This window comes from Eublepharis macularius, chromosome 13 (assembly GCF_028583425.1).
Source record: "Eublepharis macularius isolate TG4126 chromosome 13, MPM_Emac_v1.0, whole genome shotgun sequence".
NCBI lineage: Eukaryota > Metazoa > Chordata > Lepidosauria > Squamata > Eublepharidae > Eublepharis > Eublepharis macularius.
The window spans coordinates 50,886,738-50,902,621 of NC_072802.1; the positions used below are offsets into that span (position 1 = coordinate 50,886,738).

Below are 15,884 nucleotides of genomic sequence, written 5' to 3' on the forward strand. Positions count from 1 at the left end.
AGTATGAATTCAGTTGCACTGATAAACTTGGAATTAAAACTTTGGTTGCTCTGACTAATCTATTTAAAACATACCACCCCATTCACAACTTTTGCTTGAACTGGACTCTTCTTAAGATTGATGCCAGAAAGCCTAGATTTTTCTTGGGTTGAAATAAAACGCTTTTGGCCATCCTTTATCCAGCCATGTATTTAATATGGTTAGGTCCACCAAAAATATCTGGGCTCTTATTGGAACCTACAGGAGCTGCCAAATGCCTGTGTGGAACCTCATTGGATCAGCTTTTGCAGCATTTCTTACATGAATCAAACTCTGAGTCAGATGCTGATCGAGCACTTCCTTTGCATCTGTGCTAGCGCCAAATTTGGCACTTCCGTCTTGAAGCCCCTCTTGTCTCATACGAGGCATGGAATGGCTTTGCTGCCAAGATGATACATATGCAAGTCATGAATGCTGAGCCCTGGCATTTTTGCTCCAACTTTAAATGGAGGCTGATTGAGTGTCTCCTAACTTCCTGTATGCACTTTCACCATTTGTCTTGTTAAACCCACTCTCCCTTCCTCTCTGAGCTGAGTCCTCTCAGAGGACACGGAGAAGGAAAATGTTGTACATGCTGGGATTAAAGATGGAAGGAAATCATGTCCTGACTTTCTGACTGGGCAATATCAGCACGTCGCACATCCATATCAAAATATTTCCTGAATATATTGCTTGTAAATCACTCACTCTTGTGTCACCCACTCCAAGGTGGCTGCTCCATGTCCTTTTGTGCTATGTCTTTTCTGTGTATATTATAGGAGCAGCTTGCTGGAATCCTTAATTTTCAAAGCGATTGTTTCATTGGGTTCCTTGTTATTTGAAGAGTATCGACAAAAAATGATGGATCCTGTGTACTAATGTGAATAATGATTTGGTGTTCTTGTCTGATAACAGTGATATTTAATTGCCCAATTTAGGTAAAAGAGCTTTTGGCAGCAGGACAGACTGCTGTCTGAAGCATCTCTGACTGACTGCCGATCTAAATCTTACTTGCAAGGAAAGTTGATAGTCAAATGCATTAACAGGAATCCTGATGGAACGGGACTGGAATGGTTGCCAACAGCTTTGAGGCCGTTTCTTAACAAGCTGGTGTTTGTGCCACATAAAATACCCTGGTGGTTCAACCAGCTAATTGGCATGCCAGGATGGTGGGCAATTGTACCTAATGTTTTCCAGTCTTTTAGCTGGAATCTGGAACCTGAAGTTCAGTAGCAGAGGGCACTGTTCTGTTGTCCAGGCAAATAAAAAAATCCAAGCTCCCAGTATTTATTCTTTTGGCTAATCTAGAGGCCATGCTGCCTGCCAATCACAAGGGCTGATGCTACACATCTTTATTTACTTGTATAGCTGAAGAGGGCTTGGAGGGTTGATCACACGCAGTCCACATTAGCTTGCTAGTCAAAGTCCCATCTTTGGGCCATGAAGTTCCCTGCTCAAGCCCTGGAATCTTGGATTCAGGACCTGATCAGGACTTTTGTAAGGACTTGTTGGTTTGCCCCAACAGCACAAATAGAAGCTCTATTTGGCAGCAGGGGTGAGTTGCCATTTGCAGAATGATCAGTCCCTTGCCCATGTCCCTAGTTGATGTCTTCTGGTCCTTCCCCTCAACATCCGTATGAATTCAGATTCAGCCACCAGTGTCATCTTTTGTGTTTGTGTGGCTAGCTCTTTATAATCTTCTAGCTGTTCCTGAAGATTCTGCTTTCAAAATCCAGAACCCGATGGACCATTTTCTCTGTTCCAAGAATTACATCATATGATGAATGCTGTCTCAATATTAAATGCCTGAGATTTTTTTATAGGCGTGAAAGTGGATAGCTGATGAAATCTCTAGAGTCAGAATGAGGGCACACAAAACAATTGTCAGGAGGATACGGGATTTTAGTGCCTGGCCTAGCTGCTTCTCCCCCTATGACTACCAGAAGCAGAATAAATCATATGCAAGATAATACGTGCAAGCCTGATCTATGGAATTTTAATAGATTGCGGAATACATCTTACTGCAGAATTTTGATTACCTTGGTGCTGATGTTTGTATCATTCAAGGGCGTGCAGCCCGGGCTTTAATATTTGGGATGGGGAAAGCAGCAAAGCTACAACAAATACAAATTACTGTGTTAACCCTGCCATAGTCCAAGACCTGGAATACGCTGTGTTGTTCTGAATGGGATTTACTTCTGCACTTCCTCTGGAAACTACATGTGCCTGGAAACTACCAGTAGGAAGGCCGTCTCTGTACTTTATTAACCAGTGCTGCATATTACAGCTTGTTTCAACTTTTAAAGTATTTGTGCCTTTGCAGTATGGAGATTACGATCCCACGGTTCACAAGCGGGGCTTCCTGGCTCAAGAGGAGCTACTTCCCAAGCGGGTAAGACTCTAGTTCATGCAGCAAATGTATTAGCGGGTTGTGTGTCTGGAACCTGTTGGTCTTCAGTTGTGTCAGTCTAATGACTGTGTTTGAACTTTGTTCCAGGCCCCCGTTAACATCGACCTTTCCGCTACATTTTTGGCATGAGTCCAAATTAAGCCACTGTTATCATTGTTATGCTACTTCAAGGTTTGGTGGCTTGACCAGTGTGAGAAATAGGGTTATAACTTGATTTTCTGCTTCCTTCATTGCAGCATATTTTAATTGCTTCTGAAGGCCTTAGGAAATACAAGTTCTTGTCTGTCTGGACAAGGTGTAACTTTGTATTTTGATTAATATAAAGCTTCTCATAACGTTGCTTTTTTGACTCAATATTTGTGTTGGTAAAAGTATGTAAAAATGATATGTGTAAATGTCCATACAAGTGTTTTATTACTTTTGTTACCTGCATTTGGATGATGTGTAACAGTGACTGAAAGACTTTGCAGCTTTTTGAAGGCCACTTATAATAACATAATAATAACAACAATCGATTTATATACCACCCTTCAGGATGACTTAACACCCACTCAGAGCGGTTTACAAAGTATGTTATTATTATCCCCTGGGGCTGAGAGAGCTCCTAGAAGCTGTGACTGACCCACGGTCACCCAGCTGGCTTCAAGTGGAGGAGTGAGGAATCAAACCTGGTTCTCCGGATTAGAGTCCTGTGCTCTTAACCACTACACCAAACTGGCTCTTGCAAACTTAAGTTTGCAACTTAAGTTTGCAATCCTGCACATGCTTACTTAAGAACAAGCTCAGTGAATACAGTGGGATTTTCTTCTGAGAAGACATACATAGGAGTGGACAATTAGTATCCTGCTTGTGGTGGGATTGGAAATTTGGTCAGCCTCAACCTATTAAACCATACTGGATGCATCTTGTTGAAGCAAAACCATAGTTAGGCCAATAAGCTAAGCTAAGCTTCCATTATGTCCCCTTCCCAGGTTATAAACCTTTACCAGATGACCCCAGAAATGTGGGAGGAAAGAATAACAGCCTGGTATGGCCAACATCGAGGCAGAGCCAGGTGAGTCTCAAAGAAACACAGCCCTGTGGCTGATAAATGAATCTCAGTAGAGCAGCTTGTACTCCCTTTATACAGCCTGTGGCATGATCCCACATGGCTGCAGTATTGCTTAAAAAAAAGATTTAGAGAAATCGACTCAAGGGCACTTAGGTTCATGGTTGAGTGGGGATTTGAACCAGAGTCCCCCCCCCCCCCCCAAGTGTTGTCCAGCACTCAAGCCACTGCACCATATTGGTTCTCTTTCCAGGGGCGCTTACAACAGGTTAAAACAATACAAGAAAGATATCTTAGGTGGACTGAAGCTCTTGGTGGTAGAGTGACTAAAAGATATGCTTGGAGTGCATGATGTTCAAGCCTGTCTCTGGCTTACTGGGGTTCCTGCCACTGTCCTTATGGGGGCACTATGGGCCTAGGAAAATGACCCTGAAAATATGCTGCCTACCAAAGTTCATTCTAACCATCGCTTGCAGGTGGGGCTTCTCACCTGGGCCAGATGAGAATGTGTGTGAATGCTGCAGTGGCATTTGTCGTGGAGATGATTGCATGGGTCTTTCCCATCTGATTGTCAGCCTTCCAGGAAGGGAGTACAATAGTTTGGTAGGAAAGGCCCATATGATCACAGTTGTGAGAGATCATACTATTGGGAAAGTAGATCCAGCATGTGTGTGTATTTGAAAGTGGGCTTGTCAATACAACTGCAGTTATGTTCCTATCAGAGATTACTCTTCTCAATGGGCTTCCCAAAACGTAGGAAACTGCTATTTGTGGAGCCCATTCATGCAGTTGTTTTTTCAGAGTAACGTCATATTGAGGTGAGGAATTTCTGAACTTCTTTTGTCCTTCTAAAAGTGGTAGGAAAATAAGAAAAACCTACTGTATGATAGAATAGAAAAATAGTCACATGGATCTCTCTATATTACTAGGGTACCCAGTAAGCCTGACCTCTGCAAAATATATGGAAAGAGCAAACCTTCGATCTGCTGAACTCTGCCCACAGTGTCAGGTGGACACATGTCCCTTCCTCAGCAATACTGGCTAAACCTCAAATGTGTAGTTTTATGCTTATTAACATGATATTTATTGCCAGGATGTTGTAAAGTTTCTTTAGAAGATCATTGCAGTTGCCTTAGAAAAAAGAATTATGATAAAACATCTTTGACTCAGGCAGCAAGTTTAAAATGATAATCTATTTGCCATCTTGTTTCTGATATTTTGGCTAGGAATTGTCTACCCTTGAGCATCACCAAGCTTGAAAATGGTCTTCTGTGAAATTCTGATAAGTTGTAGTGTTTGTTGTCCTGCTTGAAGGCTGTATTTTGATCATTGTTTGTTTTAGAATAGTGAATAGTAAAGTTTAGGATTGATTTGGAAGTTACTGGACAAACCATGTTATCCCACACATCCTCCTGTGAGATCCTTGCTGCAAGTCCTATTAAGTTTCAGGTCTGTTGGTTGAGTAATTTCTGATACTGGAGACAGACATAGAAAATAACTAGTCTCCCTAATCCCACTTATTTCATCCCAGTTTCCCTTCCTTCAACAGGAGAGTTGGTGTTGTGAAGTTTTTATTATTTACTTCATTTATACCCACCTGTCTCCCCAGCGGGGACCCAAAGCAGCTTACATTGTTTTCCTTCTACCATTTTATCCTCACAAGAACCCTCTGAGATAGGTGAGGCTTGAGTTATATGACTGGCATGAGGCCACCCAGCAAGCTTCCATAGCAGAGTGAGGAATGAAACTTGGGCCTTTCAGATTCTAGTCTGACACTCTAACCATTACACCACACTGACCCCCTAGTGTGTAGTGGTTAGAGAGTTTCAGACTAGGATCTGGGAGACTGAGGTTCAAATCCTTACTTTGCCATGGAAGCTTTGTGGATGACCTTGAACTAGACACACACTCTCAGTCTACCCTACCTCACAGGATGGTTGTTGTGAGGATAAAATGGAGGAGGGGAAGACAGTGTTGTAAGCTGCTTTGTGTCCCAATTGGTGAGGAAAGTGGATTATAAATATCTAAAGAAATAAATAGCCTTCTAACAATGAGAATAAAATCTTTGTGTTCGTATCCACTGCAGAACTGAAACTTAGGGTGTCCAGGAGTAGAAGATTACTCTGGATCTTAATGGAGAAAGGTCAACATTTTTGTCATTTCTCTCTCTTGCTATGCATCCATTTTAATAGACATTAAAATGCAGTAGACTTGCAGACTTGGATTTTTTATAGATCTTTATTGATCTTGGTTGTGAACAAAAACTTGATGCCTTGAAACAGAGACAGTGCTGGCTCTGGTACTTGATGTGCTGGTGAAGTCAAGAACCCGTTTCACTCTCTTGTGCACGAACTACAAGCTTCCCCATTTTGCTGAACTTTTTACAAATGTAAACTTTTACCCTCTGTTTGTGTTGCAGGGATGAGGCTGAAATGGAGTATCTGAAGATTGCTCAGGACCTAGAGATGTATGGTGTGAATTACTTTGCTATTAGGGTAAGTCCTAATAGAGGCAGCTTAGCAGAAAGTCTTCAGCTCTTCAAATAGTTGCCAGAAGAAGCTTCTGTGTCGCAGAGGGAGAGTTCTGTATAGAATATTTGTTGTGTTGGCACATTCCCTGTTCTAGTTTCACCTGCGCCATTGAGAGGTTTTCCCAAGGGGGTGAATGAGTCATTGGTACTGCAGCTCACTCTACCTTGGAAAGCCTAAAGACACTTCCCCCCCCCCCCTCGTCGCCACCCTTTGATGTTGCAGGGCTACTGGAACAAGGTTGGATAGAGCTAGATGGATTGTGTCTCATGCATCAGATCTGCTAAGAAGCCCCAAATGGAAATCCTGTGTATTTTCGCCCCTTTGTCATTTTTTTTTTAGAATAAGAAAGGAACTGAACTGCTGCTGGGAGTTGATGCCTTGGGTCTCCACATATATGACCTGGAAAACAAGTTGACCCCCAAAATCTCCTTTCCGTGGAATGAGATTCGGAATGTCTCTTATAGTGACAAGGAGGTAGGCATATTTTGCTTCTCCTTGCCCTTCCCCACCTGTCTACACAAATACTAGTGAATTCAACAATAATGGATTAGGATAGTTTTATCTCTTGCTTGACTAAATTTGCTCTTGCCAATGCTTAGAGAAGAGCATTAAGACATGTAAAGGCTACAATAGAAGCTCTCAGTCTGTTTTTATTTTATTTTTATTATTCAGAGTGTTTGCATTTTTAAAAATGGAACTGCCCCTGGTGTGCTCAGCCTGAGCAAGGCTACCTGCCCTACCGTGGCTGTGTTCTGCCTTTTAACTACCATGGTGTAAGGGTTAGAGCCTTTGGATCCTATTCTTCTAACAGCACTGCAGAAAATTTCTGAACTTCCTGGGCTCTGCAGCTCTTAAAAATCAGAGGCACAAACATAGTTTTAATATGAATCGAGCTTTATTCCTCCATAAATCGAGCTTCAATTCCTCATACAACACTGGCTACCATTTCCTTACTTTAGGGCTGAAATTTTCAGATAAATGCTCACGTAGAAGACATTAGCAATGTGATTTTTTTTTTAGCAGGTGGGAGTAGGCAACAGGATCGGTCATTTAATAGCATTATCTAGCAAGGGCAAAAAGCTTAAGATGTTCCACTTCAGTTACTTTTATTACTCAAGCCATAAGCAATTAGCTCATGATGGTCCCTCTTGAAAAAAATCTACTCTGAGAAATAATCTTATTACATCACTTACTTTTTATTCTTTGGAGATTTTTTTTTTGCTGTCTTTATGCAGGTTTTCTCATTGTAAACTTCCTGACTGTGCATTCCCCCAGGAACGGAAGGCCTGAAACCTCATCCACTAGGCTTTGAACATAATCGACAGTAATAGATTTGCCCCTTGAGTGAAAGATCTGTCATCTTTTATCCTGTCAATAATGCTCATAATAATATGGCCACAAGTAAGATTTGACATGATAGTAAGCAGGCTTAATAGCAGCGCAGTACAGCTATGCTGACACATCAGAGGTGTTTAATCTACTGTGGCAGTGATCAACTCATTAGTTGAAACTGGGATTGCTTTCCCTTGCCCAATTGCTAGCAGCAAGTATAGGAGTTTTTGCAGGAGAAGAATTCAAGGCAGCAAGTTACATTCCTCACTCTAAGGCTGCCAGCTCACCTGAGAAACCAAACCAGATTTTCATTGCTAAAAACAAGCAATGAAATCCTCTCTTCTGTCATTGATGAATAAAGCTTTCACTCAGTATTGTCTTTGGGCAAAAACTTACTGTTTGTATCTGTTTCTGTGTGTTCCTGGGGAGGGGAAGATGAAGGTATGAAGGTGCCAATTGGGACCCTACAGGATTGTTGCAACTGCAGTGGCTGCTTCCAGGCATTTGCGTGTGCCTTCCTGTAATGATCTTCTTCTTGTGCTTAGTGGCTCTACAGATTGGCTTTAATGTGACATCTAGTTTGTGGGCTGTGAAAATATTTGAAGTACATGAGACCTCTGAAGTACTGAGCTTTCCCATCCCAGGGGAACAGTTGTCCCTTGATTGATTCTGTTTTGGCAGCTGGCGAGAAAATGAACCTCTAGCCTGTTCCTCTAGCCCTCTGCTAACCTGGATTAACCCTCATGCGATATCCTCTTAGTTTTTCCTTCCCTTTTCTTTTTCAGTGTATGAGTTTAACAACTTTTATGTCTCTTACAGTTTACGATAAAGCCATTGGATAAAAAAACTGATGTGTTCAAATTCAACTCCTCAAAGCTACGTGTAAATAAACTGGTAAGTATGTACTAAGACACAACTGTTGCACTGGAGCAGCAGTACTTGCCACAAATAGCAGTGCCTTGGGATCATTCCAGATTGGAAACATGATGCATGGGGTTAGGGGAGAGGCTTCACACTCGCATGCACGTGCCAGAGTTCTGATCCAAATTGGATTCCCAAATGAATCCCCATGTGGCTGATTTTTAGAAAGGAAATGTGCTAGAAACTCTGAGCACGTGTAGTTGGGTTTGCTTGTATTCATCCTTTGTCATCCTTGACTCTTCCATTCCTCACGTCTTCCCCCATTCCTGACTGGGTTTTATCCTCACATTTCCCTCTGTTCTATATGTTGTCTTCCACCCCTTTTCTATATTTAAACTGCAAGCTCTTCTGAGTCTTGTTTATTTCATAGAGACTCCTAGAATTGGACATAAAGTGCCCTAGAAAGGGACATGGGCCATAAAGCAAATTGGCGATAAAACCTCGAGCTATTAGTCTCATCTGAAAACCCACCCCTCAGCCATGGTTGTATGCCTCCCTTGAAAGGGATATTTCCCTGGGGCATTTGAAGGCAGGCAGGACAGCAGTTCTCTGAATGTTTCTGAGAAACTTTTGTCTTGCATGAAGGGCCTGCTTGACAAGGGAACAAGACACAGCTGAAGCAGCAGAGTGGCTTTGTTTGACTGGTTGGCAGGTCCCACTCAGAAATTGGTCTCCTGGAGCACTGTGCTCTTGGGTAAACCATTTCCTCCAGGACCCCTGTTGTTTTCCTCTCTGAACTCTGACTATATTTGCGTAGTGTTATTCAAGAGCCTAATAGTCAGAGCACTGGTCTAGTGGGCCTTATTATTTTTCCTGTGCTGTCCTGCTGACACTTCTTTCTGAGCTGAAAACACTAATTTGCCTGTTCTTCCACAGACCTTGAGTCTTAAAGGCAATAGGTTAAACACCTGAATAATGTTTAGCAAGAGAATAATCCTGCACCTGAGCTCCTAGTATCCTTTAATGCCAGGAGACCTCAATATATTTTGCCTGTTAAAGTACACTGAAAACTAATTGAATACTCTAACATGATATAATTTTTTTATATCACATTAGAAAAGCTAATGGGAGGGGGTCTCAGTTAAGCCCTGGAGTGCTTTTTGTGATCCTAGTATGTGTGTGGAGAGTGCTGTCAAGTCATAGTTGATTTATGACGACCCCTGGCAGGGTTTTCATGATAAGAGACTGACAGAGATGGTTTGCCATTGCCTTTTTCTGCAACCCTGGTCTTCGTTGGAGGTCTCCCATCCAATTATTAACCAAGGCTGACCTGCTTAGCCTCTGAGATCTGATGAAATAAGGCTCACCTGGGCTATCCAGGTCAGGGTGATCCTAGTATAGAGAATTACATATCTCTAGACTACCTTCTCATTTTTTCCTGGAGTGCACACTTAGAGGAGACCTTTTGAAGGATTTGGGCATATTTCTCCCACAAATACAGAGTCCTAGGTACTCACCCATGGATGACATCCCTCTCCAGTTTCTCTCCCAGGCTCTTTGGCCTTCATGGACAGTAAGGAGGTGAGGATTGTGCACTAATAGTGTGTACTAAATGGAAGAGTGACAAAATTCAAAGGAAAGTTACTGTAGCAGGAAACTAAGGAATAACCAGAGATCAGCCAACCCTCAGAATGGAGGTGGGGAACCTGTTCATCTCTATGGAAAACGCTGCAAGAAATCAGGGCCTAGAATTCTCTGAAGGAACCTGAATAAAGCCTAAACTAATCTTGATGCTCAGTCATGTTTATTGCTCCCTTCCTTTTTTTGCGCCAAATGCATCTATGTGATAGTGGTCTTGAATGGAAGGCTGGTGCAGGGGGCTATTTTTTCTGCCTGTTTCTGCTCAACATCACAACCCCCATCAATCCCAACTGTGTTTCAATTTGTAAGGGCAATGATCCATATACCAGCATATTTTCTCTTGTGAAACAAAATCAGCTGAATCTGTGTTGATTTTGTTTTTTGAGTGGGTGGGAAATGGCCAGAGATGAAAGTATTAAGCAGACCCTTGCCCGAGCTGCTTTGGATTTTTTTTAAAAAAGCCAGGGTGAAAATATACATGACAGAGTGCAAACAACTATGAGAACAGCAGGAACGAGCCATTATGCAGCCTCAGTGGGAATGTAAACCTGGTGTACACATTACAGTTGCCATGCTGATGCTGCCTGAAACCAACTCTGTACATCAGCTGTTCCATATGGCAGCTGCAACACACAGACTAGCCACCCACATGATTTACCCTCATTGTACAGAGGATCTCCATACCATCTCTGAGCCTTCTGGTGAGGACTGCCTGGAAATTCTTCTCATGGGAGTTGCCATGAGGTTCTAGGAGGCAAGTGGAACAAAGATGCTTTTGAGGCACTGTGCAGTGTTAACGAGTATTGCATTTTATCCCCTGTCCTTGTTGTCGGGTGGAACAGATCCTTCAGCTGTGCATTGGGAACCATGACTTGTTCATGAGGAGGCGGAAAGCAGATTCCCTTGAGGTCCAGCAGATGAAAGCACAAGCCAGGGAGGAGAAGGCCAGGAAACAGGTGAGAGAGTTTTTGGCACCCATTGGAGTTGTTGTCCCAGAGTCACGGAACATCCCAAAAGGGATCTGCTGCATATATGTTACAATGAATGCCTGAAATTCTGGATAATGTTGACATTGACAAGGACGTGTTGATCATCTCTATCAAGTTTTCTGAATATGCACAAGCTCAGGAAAAACACACCTAAATGTAGTTGTTTACATGGTTGTGGAAAAATACATTTCTATAGTTGCAGAGGGCTTCTGAGGGATTGTGGTTTGTATGTGGGGAGCAACATGGAAATCATACCACTCCCTTTCCAGGATTCTCAGTGTTCTGAGGGGCGTAAGCAAGCCAATTCCATCCTCTTGGGACCTTTTTTCTCCTATAACTGACATTCAGTATTCTGTGCCTCTTGGAACATAATCCTCATCAAGATGGATTTTGTTTCCCCCTCCTTTTTGGTTATTTTTTTTCCAAGTTGCAGTCAACTTATGGCAATCCTATGGAGCTTTCAAGGCAAGAGACTTCAGAGGTGGTTTTGCCATTGCCTGCCTGTGTGTAGCAGCCCTAGGCTTCCTTGGTGGTCTTCCATCCAAATACTAGCCAGAGCTGGTCCTGCTTAGCTGGTCCTAACAAGATTGAGCTAGCCTGGGCCATGTCAGGACATAGTTAATGTACAAAGTCATATTTTCCTGCATACTTGGAAAGACCCTTAACTATGTAGACACTTCTGTCCTGTTTGTTGTGGGTGGCACCATTGTGTGGCTCTCATTATCCACACAGAGACCAGCCAGTTTACTATTAGATGTAGCAGTTTTTCTGACATAAACAAAATCAATTTGGAATTGTAAATATTTTAATGCGAAAATTAGTGTTGACCAAATTTTGAGCATTCACTCTAACATCCATGTGAATTATTCAGAACTGCTGGTCGACAGCACGATAGGACTGATGGACCATGCTGCTTTTCATTTTCTTCTCCAAAAAGGGGGCAGATATTTATTTATAGTTTGCCTTTCTCACTGAGACTCAAGGCGAATTACACAGTCTGAGATTAGTACAGTCAGTTTCAAGGACACTTCCATAAATAATGCCATAGAGTAAATAAACGCAAGTTTACAAAGAAGTAGCATTAGTAAGAATCCATTACAGAGTTGAAGAAATGCTGAAACAGAACAAGCAGTTCTAGGGCTGACATTAGACAGCATGAAGCACAGGTAGTTCATAGGAGCACATACTTAAATCAACAGATAGTACGCAAGGCAACATAGTGGTGAAGTTTATGGTACTTACTGTTCTGGATCCTTTTGATAATTAGAACATTGCTCATGTTCTGTCTACCATCACTTCCACAATTATTGTATAGGTGATCATTGTTCTCCTGGATTTGTTTTGTAGATAACAAATTAAATTTAATGTATTTGCTGTAATATATTTAGATTTACCAGTAGCAAATCACAGTGTTTGTGATGCCTCACTTCAGATACGCGTTACCATCTGTTTTGTATCTTTCCCATACTTAAAAATAAAATGGGTACAGGTGTCAACTGGATACGTAAACTTCAAACAAAGAATTATGTCATAAATGCAATGGAGAAGTATTATTATGATATCTCAATGGTTCAGAAAGATCCTGTGTTCCGTTGTGGTTGTGTCTTTCTAAGTTCCCTAACAGGTGCAGAGGTTTTAAGATGGGTGTCAGATTTGAAACAGAATGTCCCATACATGTGCTCCAAATTTCATTGGGCTGTCAGTGTTCAAGGGCAACAATGTGTAGCAAGCAACCATATGAACAAAGAGATGCCTAACATGTAAATTAAACCAAAGATCTAACTTTGTTTGGGCCCACAAAAATCCTTTTATGATCTCTTGTACATTGTTTTTACTAACAAAGTGTTCATTGAGAGGTTTCCATTTTGTAATTTCTTGCCAGTTAGGGGATACTTTTTCTTTCCTTTCTTGGCTTTTACCTTCCAAGAACACAAATGGAGACAGCGAATGTATAGATATTAAATGTCTGTGTACACACTCCCAGTCTTTAAATGTATATGCATCCCAAGATCTGTGTATGGAGTTTGGTGTTAGCAAGTCCACAGTGTTTGGGGGAGGTTGGTTGCAGTTAAGATAGGACTGGGAGGGAGAGTTGTGCGCTCCCGTGTCCTAATTAGATGGTGATGGAATGCACACCGACATTCCGTTGCATGCTGCTTGCATGCTAATTTTGGGCCTGGCCTCCTTTATTCTCTGCAGGTCAGCCCAGCCGGCAGACACAGCACATTGCAGGCAGCAGCGTGGAGCCAATGAGCACACATCAGCAAATTGGATTGTATGAATCATTGTTTTCTACTTGTAGACCTTTTCTACTTGCTGAAACCCACACAGCTAATCTGTATGGTGCTGTTCAGAATATAGATTGCTGCTTCTTGGTAAGCTGCTATGTAGCAGCAGCAGTTCAGTCTGTTACTGCGCAGGGAGATGCTAAGCCCATCAGAGCACCAGGTTAAAGGGCTGTGCTTAGATTTGCCCATGTCAGAGATGTTACTCTGGACTTAGAGTTCATTTCTTGGGGAAGTTAGTACAGTGATGGTCTCTCTGGGTTTGCCAAGGAGACAGCCTGTGTCTAGTTCAACTTGAGCGGCACAAACCAAATCGGTCCGAAAGGAATGTAAGGGCAGCATGCTGAGCTGTGAATTGTGTGCAGAGAGAAATGCCTGTCTTGATCTGTCACTAGGTCAGTCAAGACATTATTTTGACCAGCTGAAAGGATTCTTCTGCAGCCCTTTCGAGGATGTTGGCTTTAGATGGGGCGGGCGGGGGCTCAGTAGGGAATGAATCATTGCTTTGAAGTTGGCAGATGCTTTTAGGGAGAGGGAGGCTTGTCTGAGTAATGGCAGCTAGAATCAATACCTTGTGAAACAAATTCAAGGGCAATAGGAATATCAGAAGAATACTTGTTGCCTCCCTGTAATGTTTAGTATGTCCCAGACATTAACAACAACTGCAAATAATGAGTGTAGAAAGTACTTTATAATACTCTCCATAATTTCTCCATAGAGTCTCATCTTTTTGTGAACTTGTCTTCCCCTGGTCCTTTAATTCAGTGCTTTGTGAATAGTATCGATCCATATCCTTACTATATGAGTTCAGAATCTGTTGTCCTGAAATTCTCAGCTTTGATTTACAACAAGGAAGTTTCTAGTCCTTATGGCCAAATAGGTTCTTTGCACTTTCTTCTTAAGACTCACCCCCCACCCACCATGCTGTATCATAAACTGCTTTGTACAGTCCCCTCAACTTCAAAAGAGGCTTGCTGTCTGGTGTTGCACTGTTCGAATAGTAAGCCACTGTTTGGAACAGCTGAACTACATATTACTTTGGTGATTCATTATCACATCTCCCAATGTATTTTTAATGTTAAAAAAACAACCAGGGGAGAGTGAGGTGGTCCCAATTTGTATTGGGTTGTCATTCAGGACAGAGCCTTCTCTGTAGTCGCTCCTCATCTTTGGAACTCCTTGTGGCCTTTCTTTTTTACTCAGAATTTTGGTCAGTTTTTCTATTTCTCCTCTGATGTGTCTCCTATTGGCTGTTCACTCTAGTGGCCTTATTCCTTAAGAAATATTTGTTTTCACTTTTTTTTCGTAAGTAGTATTTTGCTGTTGATCTTTTTTATTCTGTTTTTACTGTTTATAACTTTGGAAAATAATAATTGTTTTATTTTTTATTCTTGGAATCCACCTCATATCTTGCCAGCAGAGAGTAGTGGGGCAATGTAGAGTTGGAATGTGAATTCTGTTGAATGCATGCTGAGAAATCTGAGGGTGCTCAGATCTGGAGTTCCTCTGGCACCTTCACAGTGGGCTCTCTCAAGGCTGCTACTGGCAGCAATTACATTTTTTTTGTAAAGAGGAAGGAAATTACTCCTTTTTACAAAAAAATTTATAAGTCTTTGTTAATTCACTTCATGTGCCATGTAAACATAGGATTGGTATTACTTTCCATAGTTCCAGAAATCTGACATTTTCATGCAGAAAACATAAACATCTGGACATATTGGTTGCTCTTACTAGCTGCAACTTCTCTTCTTCATCCCTTTCTCTTCCCCTAGATGGAGCGCCAACGTTTAGCCCGAGAGAAACAGATGAGAGAAGAGGCTGAGCGAACAAGGGATGAGTTAGAGAGGAGGCTGTTGCAATTAAAAGAGGAGGCAACAATGGCTAATGAAGCCCTGGTAAGTCCCTTCAGCAGATGATTTTGCAGGCCTGTGTCACAGTTCCAGACACATGGAGTCAGTGTTGATGTAGGATGTGTTCAGGTGACTGGCATTTGCATTTTGAGATGTCTGCATGGAACTTAATTGTAGGAAGGACTTTCATGTATGTACAGACATAACATCATTTTGACAGCATACCCAGCATTTGAAGAACATTCATTGCTTATCTGACATGCGTGTGGTCTAATTCCAAGGATTGGGCTATGGGGAAAAACAGTGCTTCTAATCTATAGCAAAAGACAGATTTGCCCATTTCTGATGAGCTGGCATTTGTGCTGGTCACCGAACAACTTCCTCTGTTCTCAGAGTTGGGTTTACATAATGTGGATTGACTGGATTCATCACAAAGTCATATTTCTTTTGCAGTTGAACTAGATTTCAAAATTTAACTTCAAAAACTTTAAAAATAATAAAGTGCTGAATAGGTACCAGTAAACATAAACTTGTTGGGAACTTGGAGGGGAGGCAATAATAAAGTGATAAGCAGAGAAGCATTGTTTTTGTGCTTTTGATGGAGAAGCTGTTGGGGTGTGAAGTTAGGAAACAGCAGAGCTTACCTTGCAGCTGAAAACTTGTATTCATTCCTTTTTTGGAGGGGTTTCTTTATGCATCCTTAATTTGATATAGCTATTCCTGCATTATAAGCTTAAAATATGCAACTGTTTAGGAAAATTGATTGTTTGAATCTGGTCATTTCATTCCAAATTGTAGGGCTGGGGGAAAGCGTTTCTTTTGGTTCCCTCTTATCTCCTACCTGTCCACCCTTCTCTCTCAACAGTGGAACCTCCATGTCCAGTGAGGTATTGCTTTTAACATCTGTGTCTTCCTGCTT

At 41.8% G+C, this 15,884-nt stretch overlaps 1 protein-coding gene across 7 annotated transcripts in view; it reads left to right on the forward strand.

The window, feature by feature from the left end:
* Positions 1-15,884, forward strand: part of NF2 (NF2, moesin-ezrin-radixin like (MERLIN) tumor suppressor) — an 85,730-nt gene that overhangs the window by 30,564 nt on the left and 39,282 nt on the right. For all 7 annotated transcript variants that reach the window (XM_054996096.1, XM_054996090.1, XM_054996093.1 and 4 more), the window contains 7 exons: positions 2,342-2,410; positions 3,400-3,482; positions 5,896-5,971; positions 6,347-6,481; positions 8,159-8,233; positions 10,684-10,797; positions 14,888-15,010. In XM_054996096.1, the coding sequence (XP_054852071.1) occupies positions 2,342-2,410; positions 3,400-3,482; positions 5,896-5,971; positions 6,347-6,481; positions 8,159-8,233; positions 10,684-10,797; positions 14,888-15,010 (675 nt within the window). The remainder of the gene's footprint in view (positions 1-2,341; positions 2,411-3,399; positions 3,483-5,895; positions 5,972-6,346; positions 6,482-8,158; positions 8,234-10,683; positions 10,798-14,887; positions 15,011-15,884) is intronic.